Source organism: Salvelinus sp. IW2-2015, linkage group LG8, assembly GCF_002910315.2.
Source record: "Salvelinus sp. IW2-2015 linkage group LG8, ASM291031v2, whole genome shotgun sequence".
NCBI classification, from domain to species: Eukaryota; Metazoa; Chordata; class Actinopteri; order Salmoniformes; family Salmonidae; genus Salvelinus; species Salvelinus sp. IW2-2015.
Genome location: NC_036848.1, coordinates 8208200 through 8217047, shown reverse-complemented (window position 1 = coordinate 8217047; position 8848 = coordinate 8208200). Strand labels below are relative to the sequence as shown.

At 41.0% G+C, this 8848-nt stretch overlaps 1 protein-coding gene across 2 annotated transcripts in view; it reads right to left on the bottom strand.

Moving 5' to 3' along the window:
- The window catches only part of LOC111967354 (sulfate transporter), a 24836-nt gene extending 16298 nt beyond the window's left edge, over positions 1-8538 (bottom strand). The window contains exons 1-2 of one of the 2 annotated variants that reach the window (XM_023992302.2): positions 8445-8538; positions 5972-6058 (exon numbers count right to left, since the gene is read on the bottom strand). In XM_023992302.2, coding sequence (XP_023848070.1) covers positions 5972-6006 — 35 coding nt within the window. In that variant the 5' untranslated portion in view covers positions 6007-6058; positions 8445-8538. Of the gene's footprint in view, positions 1-5963; positions 6059-8444 lie in introns of those variants that run through there. The other variant, XM_023992303.2, reaches the window with a different exon arrangement.
- Positions 8539-8848: the final 310 nt, after the last annotated feature.

Sequence of the window (8848 nt, the reverse complement as noted above, 5' to 3'; positions counted from 1 at the left end):
TTACAGTCCAAAGAAACCATTAGTAACACACTACGTCCGTCTGGATTAAAACCTGCAGCGCACGCAAGGTCCCCTGCTCAAGCAGCGCATGTCCAGGCCCGTCTGAAGTTGCAATGGCCATCTGGATGATCCAGAGGAGGAATGGGAAGAAGGTCATGTGGTCTGATGAGACAAAAATTGAGCTTTTTCGGTCTAACAAACTCCACACGCCGTTTTGGAGGAAGAAAGGATGAGTGACAACCCCAAGAACACCATCCCAACCGTGAAGCATGGAGGTGGAAATCATTCTTTGGGGATCTTTTCTGCAAGGGACAGGAGACGCACCGTATTGAGGGAGGATGGATGGGGCCATTGTATCGCGAGATCTTGGCCAACACCTCCTTCCCTCAGTAAGAGCATTGAAGATGGGTCGGGCGGTCTTCCAGCATGACACCCGACCCGAAACACACAGCCAGGGCAACTAAGGAGTGGCTCCGTAAGAAGCATCTCAAGGTCTGGAGTGGCTAGCCCGTCTTCAGACCTGAACCCAATAGAAAATCTTGGAGGGAGCTGAAAGTCCGTATTGCCCAGCGACAGCCCGAAACCTGAAGGATCTGGAGAAGGTCTGTATGGAGGAGTGGGCCAAAATCCCTGCTGCAGTGTGTGCAAACCTGGTCAAGAACTACAGGAAACGTAATGATCCTATAATTGCAAACAATGTTTCTGTACCAAATATTAAGTTCTGCTTTTCTGATGTATCAATACTTTGTCATGCAATAACATGCAATTAATTTCTTTAAAATCATACAATGGGATTTTTGGATTGTTGTTTTAGATTCCGTCTCTCACAGTTGAAGTGTCACCTATGATAAAAATTACGACCTCTACAGCTTTTGTAGTAGGAAAACCTGCAAACGGCAGTGTATCAAATACTTGTTCTCCCACTGTAAAGTGCGTAAATGTAAAAGTGTGTGGTGTGAAATTAAAATGTGTTTTTTGCATATCCCACTCCCCCTGACACACGTCAAGAGTGGGGTCACGGCATGGACCCCATTATTGACGGCAACCCTGGAGCATTAGGGTTAAGTGCCTTGCTCAAGGGCAGATCGACAGATTTTCACCTAGTAGGCTCTGTGATTTGAACTAGCAACCTTTTGATACTGGCCCAACGTTCTAACGCCAGGGATCATCACTAGATTCAGCAGCGGACCGATTTTTTGTTGAGTGGATGGTCGAGGGGCCAGAACATAATCCAAACACAAATAAAACAACCAGCCCACCGGTTGGTGAACCCTGCTCTAACCGCTAGGCTATCGGCCAACCCACCGCTAGGCTATCTGGCGATATGATTCCAGTTGGGGAACCCTGCTCTAACCGCTAGCTATCGGCCAACCCACCGCTAGGCTACCTGGTGATTGATTCAGTAGGGGAACCCTGCTCTAACCGCTAGCTATCGGCCAACCCACCGCTAGGCTATCTGGCGATATGATTCAGTTGGGGAACCCTGCTCTAACCGCTAGGCATCGGCCAACCCACCGCTAGGCTACCTGGTGATATGATTCAGTAGGGGAACCCTGCTCTAACCGCTAGGCTATCGGCCAACCCACCGCTAGGCTATCTGGCGATATGATTCAGTTGGGGAACCCTGCTCTAACCGCTAGGCTATCGACCCACCCGCTAGGCTATCTGGGATATGATTCAGTTGGGAACCCTGCTCTAAGCTAGGCTATCGCCGCCCACTTCTAGGCTACCAATCAGTCGTTGACATCATGTCACCAAGCTTGACAGTTATAATCAACTGACCTCAACAATCAATAACTACAGAGAAAACAGAAAGGCCCAAGATCAATCAATCAATCAATTTATTTTTATATAGCCTTCGTACATCACTAATATCTCGAAGTGCTGTACAGAACCCAGCCTAAAACCCCAAAAGCTAGTAATGCAGGTGTTTGGCGTCACAGGGTTATTGACAACTCATTTACATTTACGTGTTCTCAATATACTCTTGACATGTCATATCCAGAAAATGGAACAAGTTACTTGTGTAATAACTTTTAAGTACAGTCCAGTGTAACAAGTATCTAAGTATCATTGTTACCTACTATACTTGAGTGTAATGTTGTAGGTTAAGTTGCATTACATTGCACAGTAACAGGAACGTTATAACATAAGTTATAATTTGCCTTTCACACCTAAAATCTCTCTGGTGTGTGCCTTTTTGTGTCAAAGGCAATGGTTGGGTCCGGGAGTGTTTGCCATAACAATTTGGAAAATGATTGACTGTGCAAATATTGGAGTTCCACTTCCTGCAGATTAAATAGCAACGAGGATGTTAGGCTGTAGCCATAAGCCATACTAGCGGTGCTCGGGTCAGCTGTTTGTTCACCCGCACAAGCCCGCAATTGCTAATAACCCATCCGCACCGCCTGACGTGTTAAAGTGAAAATCTGAGGTCGCACCAAATATAGAAAATTAGCATGTAGGTTACAGAGAAAGATTTTTTGACAAGGGGTGCAGACATTTTTAGTGCCTGATTGATATGTTCCTGCTTATAATTTTCAGATTTTAGTGGGCTATTTGTTTAGTCAATTTATCTATAATTAGATACATGCAGCTTCTCTTCTGTCCATTATATGTTGCTGTTGCCCTAGGAGACTAAATAAACCCTTGCTAACAGAATGTCATAAATGGATAGAATGAATGCTTCAATCTAGTTGTCATGGGTAACTCTGTCATCTCTGCTTCTTTCGAGGGGAGAGATGTTTATCGCTATTTTTTATTTATATATATTTTTTTTTTCTGTGCAAAATATCCAAATTACATCAGTTTGTAAGGAAATAGAAAGCTGTGAAAATGACCCAACACGTTTCTGATAAGATTTCAGTTCGGCTTGGATGCATATTTAATGTGGTTGAAATTGTCACGACTTCTACCGAAGTCGTTGCCTCTCCTTGTTCGGGCGGTGTTCGGCGGTCGACGTCACCGGTCTTCTAGCCATCATCGATCCATTTTTCATTTTCCATTGGTTTTGTCTTGTCTTCCCACACACCTGTTTTCAATCCCATCCATTACCTCTTGTGTATTTAACCCTCTGTTYCCCCTCATGKYTTTGTCAGAGATTGTTTGTTGTCAGTATAGTGTTTATTTTGTATAGGTGCGMGAYGGGTCTTCGTACCCATATTTGTTTATTATTCATTTTCTATTTAGTGTTATGGAGCATGTTTCTTGGACATTTATTAAAAGACTCCGTTTGACTCTCCTGCGCCTGACTTCCCTGCCACCTATACACACGTTTCTGACAGAAATACACTATCAGGTTTAATGATGCTGATAAAGATAGCGTCTGTAGAGGTGCTATCTAACTGCACATTCACATTCTCTCAAGATGCTGAAAGAAAGAAATCATATTTCTCCACCCTTTTTCCCAAGTTCAAATTTATCCCACATTTAGTGCATCATTTTACTGAAAGAAATGCTTCATCCTACAGGAGTTAATATTAAGGCTGTGAGAGGTTATAAACCTACAGTCAGTGTGCACATTTCAGGTTCCATTTAACCCATCTAAACAGTTGGCTACAGTTCCCTTGACCTGTTATTCAACTGAAATGTGTCTTCCGCATTTATCCCAACCCCTCTGAATCAGAGAGGTGTGGGGGGCTCACTTAATCAACATCCACGTCATCGGTGCCCAGGAAGCAGTTGTTGTTGGGGCCTATTTGAAGTCCCTGTCTTGTGACTGTCGACAGGGGCGGACTTCGTGATTTGGAGGCCCTAGGCAGAGACCAGTCTGAGCCTCTTATCAGCACCTGTATCCCCCTGACTAGAGTCTAAGGATCTGGGCTCGGTTTCTACTAAGCTAGCCTCGTTGAGAACCAGGCTTCCCTAATACGGGTAAGCCTAGGGAAGTTCATAAAAATAGCTAAATAGGGGTGGAGACCCGGTGTAAATCAGCGACGCCTCACTACACGTCAACCCCATCAAATKCCTTACTTTGGTGGAGCTCCAATAGTGCTCACAAGATTAGTGTCGTAGGTGCAACAGTATATGACCATTATTTTTACAGTCTATGGTGAGGATGGCCAGGAAATCACAGATTAAAACCCCATCAAAATATGTTGATGTACCACAGGAGGTTGGTGGCACCTTAATTGGGGAGAACAGGCTTGTGGTAAAGACTATGTGGAATGGTATCAAATACATGGCTTCAATGTGTTTGATGCCATTCCATTTGCTGTGTTCCGGTAATTATTATGAGTCGTCCTCCCCTTAGCAGCCTCCTGTGTGTCACGCCCTGACCATAGTTTGCTTTGTATGTTTCTATGTTTTGTTTGGTCAGGGTGTGATCTGAGTGGGCATTCTATGTTGTATGTCTAGTTTGTCTATTTCTATGTGTTTGGCCTGATATGGTTCTCAATCAGAGGCAGGTGTTAGTYRTTGTCTCTGATTGGGAACCATATTTAGGTAGCCTGTTTTGTATTGTGGGTTGTGGGTGATTGTTCCTGTTTCTGTGTCTTTGTGTATGTCACCATACGGGACTGTTGTGTTTTCGTTCGTTTGTCCGTTTATTGTTTTGTTCTTTGTTTTCAAGTTTTCTAATTAAAATGGATAATCATCACGCTGCATTTTGGTCCTCTGATCCTTCTTACTACTCCTCAGATGAGGAGGACGACGATCGTGACACTGTGTGATGTACAATATGTCGATTTTGTGCATAGAGTACATTTCTGACAAAACAGAATTAMATTTTTCCTCCAGGTTTTCTTCTATTTTCTCCAATGTTGCAAAACTAAAATGCAGAACAACTCTCTGCCCAATGTGTCCTTCCCGGTCTGAAAATAGTGACGAACATAACACGTAGCACCAACGGGCGTGTGGGGGAGGGTTCTTGAAATGTAACATCCAATCAAAATCTTGCCATTGGGAGCCAGCGGACCATTCAAACCATTTATGCAATACAAAATTCTCCAGGCGTGACAGCAACGTGATTTTGGAGGTATGGTAATGCGAGACTACTACTAAGCTTACATATGGATTTGTTTTAAGAAGGTCATATGTTAGCTATTTATTTTGAATTTTAGAACCCCTGCAGGTATAAAAAATATATATACAGTATCAGTCAAAAGTTTGGACACACCTACTCATTCAAGAGTTTTTCTTTATTATGACTATTTTCTACAATGTAGAATAATAGTGAAGACTTCAAATCTATGAAGTAACACATATGGAATCATTTAGTATCCAAAGAAAGTGTTAAACATATCAAAATAGATGTTATATTTGATATTCTTCACAGTAGCTACCATTTGCCTCGATGACAGCTTTGCACACTCTTGGCATTCTCTCAACCAGCTTCATGAGGTWAACAACTGGAATGCATTTCAATTAACAGGTGTGCCTTGTTAAAAGTTAATTTGTGGAATTTCTTTCCATCTTAATGCGTTTGAGCCGATCAGTTGTGTTGGGACAAGGTAGGGTGGTATACAGAAGATAGCCTTATTTGGTAAAAGACCAAGTCCATATTATGGCAAGAACAGCTCAAATAAGCAAAGAGAAACGACAGTCAATCTCAGTCAATTCTTTGAAGAATCTAAAATCTATGTTTTCATTTGTTTAACACATTTTTGGTTACAACATGTTTTCATACAGTACGTGTTATTTCATAGTTGTATGTCTTCACTATTATTCTCCAATGTAGAAAATAGTACAAATAAAGAAAAACCATTGAATGAGTAGGTGTGTACACAGTACCAGTCAAAGTTTGGACACACCTCCTCATTCAAGGGTTTTTCTTTATTTGTACTATTTTCTTTATTTGTACTATATATTGATGAAACACTGTATTTGGCCTTACTGCTATTAGCCCATAGAAACACAATGAATAACAGATTCATACATGGAAAAACTGAAATGTAATCAAAAGGAAGAATGTTTTGAAGTGTCTGTCCTATATCTGAGAGATATTAAGAAAGCTCAGGAATTACCCGTATACCTTGACGTGGAAATGCTCTTTTCACTTCCATACATTTTTCGGCCCCATTACCAGGTTACCTTCAGACGCGTGACACGTGTGGGGATCCTACAATAGAAAAATGGAGAACACGTGAGTTTCATCTTTCCGTAGAGGGGTCATATAGTGCCTCACAATCATCACACATAACATGCTATCATCCTCTTTCACTACTTCATCTAAATCTTTTCCAAACATGACTTTTCTGGCCTCCCTTCTCTTATTTTCAACTCTCCATTTCGCAGCTTTTATCTTATTGAATTAAACTCCGACATTGTCCTTTTAGCCTTCGTGGTTCGATGTTAACTTTCTGCCACTTCCTAAAATCATTTGGTGATGGCCGTGTAGGCTATTTGGCGCGTGTACAGTTTAGGCCGTAAAGTTTAGCCTTACATGCTGACCACATCGCTTGCGTCACATGCACGAGCGTTGCAAGATAAATGTACATATACATGTTATTCAATCATTGCACCCACACTGCTCGCACACGTCAACGAGCGTCTGCGTTACCAGTTGCTAAAATAGAACTTGGTTCTATTTGTGATGCTTGACGCGCTGCAAGTCCCGCCTCTCCCATCTCCTCATTGGTTTTTAGGACCATATACCCACGTGCCATCTCCTCATTGGTTTTTAGGAGCACATACCCACGTGGGTGATTGAAAGATGAACTGAGGTCCACACTCCAGTTTGTTGCCAACCGCCATATAAAGTCCAAAGAAGATGAAGAAGCCAGAAGGAGGAGAGATTACTAGAAACTAACTCTGATTAACGTTACCCTTTTATCTGTGGATTCATTGTCGGAGTAGAGGACCATGTGCATTTCAGGTAAAATAATAACTCAATGTTTATATCCCAGGATAAATTAGCTAGCAACAGCAAGCTAGCCAGCTATTGCCATAAATGTTTAATAGTTTTCAACCTATCCGCAAATTAATAGTTGGTTCAGAGTTTATTTTGATACTTCATTCTGCATGTCCTGATCGCGTCTGGTGTGAGTGGACAAAATCAACATGAGCGCGATGGCGCACATAGACGCGCGCATGTGGCCTGGTCAGCATGTTACGCACTAATGCCAGATAGCCTAAAATAATGAAATAAAAACCTCAATGTAGCCTATAGATATAAATTGCACAAGAATTATAATTTATATGGATTTTTTACTTATTATTTTCTATTTATTCAACCAGCCCACCACCCACCTGCCCTTCATCCACACAATAGACTATTTCATGACCCTAAACCCGCTCGCCCCGCGGTTATGAGTCAACCCACTCATCACTAATACATAAAGTAACGGTAATGACTGTCACTGTGCATATAGGGCATACATAAAGCACCAATCTATAGGATTAATGGGTCATGCAACAGACTGACTGAGAGAAAGAAATACGTGGTGTTGCCTATAGTAGCTAGCCTACATAGCTATAGTAAGGCAAAAGTGCATGTCATGCATATGCAGTGGTGTAAAGTACTTAAGTAAAAATACCTTAAAGTACTACTTAAGTCGTTTTTTATGGTATCTGTACCTTACTTTACTATTTATGTTTGACTACTTTTACCTCACTACATTCCTAAAGAAAATATTGTACTTTTTACTCCATACATTTTCCCTGACAACCAATAGTACTCGTTACATTTTGAATGCTTAGCAGGACCGGAAAATTGTCAAATTCATGCACTTATCAAGCGAACACGTGGTCACCCCTACTGCCTCTGGCCTGGCAGACTAACTAAACACAAATTAATCTTTTGTAAATAATCAGAGTGTTCCCCTGACTATCTGTACATTTTAAAAACAAGAAAATGGTGCCATCTGCTTTGATTAATATAAGGAATTTTAAGTGATTTATACTTTTACTTTTAATTTTGATACTTATTAAGTATATTTGAGCAATTACATGTACTTTTGAAACTTAAGTATATTTCAAACTTTTTAGACTTTTACTCAAGTAGTATTTTACTGGCTGACTTTCACTTTTTCTTACTACCTTTCTATTAAGGTATCTATACTTTTACTCAAGTATGACAACTTGGTACTTTTTCCACTACTGTGCATATGCCATCTTTTTAGATAGTCCTACTGTCTTCAGATATAATTAGACCTAACGTTACTCTTTTTAACCCTGTACATAATGGTTTAAACGACATTAACCTCATTACAAATATATGTAGGCCTAATCGATGAATTCAAGAAAGTCTTTGTTATAAAGTTGTTAAAGCTAAATATAGAATAGCCTAAAATATTAGTCAATAACTTATATAACGACAAATGTAGGTTACATTAGGTTATGAATGAGGACCATTGTGACCAGGTTGTCAACGTGTACATCACCAGGTTGCCTACTGTACAGTACTTTGTTGACAGCAGTGTAGACAACATGCACGCACATATCTAACAAATCATTCTCTTCGGTAACTATTAATTCGGTCTATTCAATTGCTGAACATTACTCACCTGAGACTGTTACTGCTCTCCATTTATCAAGTTATTAGTAATCAAAAAATGTGATACTTTTTGCATAGTTCAGCCGGAGATTTGCGGGGCTCGGCGCGTGTACGTAATGACGTTTGAAGCCCAACCCGAACGTCCCAATCACATGACATGCTACAGGAAACCCCTTTCACGTGACAGCACACGCACACAAGTTCTCAAATTCTCTAAAAAGAGTAGCATTCTCTTCTGAACCTAGGAAGAAAACAGTCAGAAAACATCACACCATATATCACACCGTATATCACTGATGATGTGTCGAGTTGAGAAACTATATAGTGATGCAACGACTTCTCTTTAGTGCAACCAAATGGCATGAAGTGTAACTTTGACATGCCACAGTTGGGTGCAACCTGGTATCAGAGCAT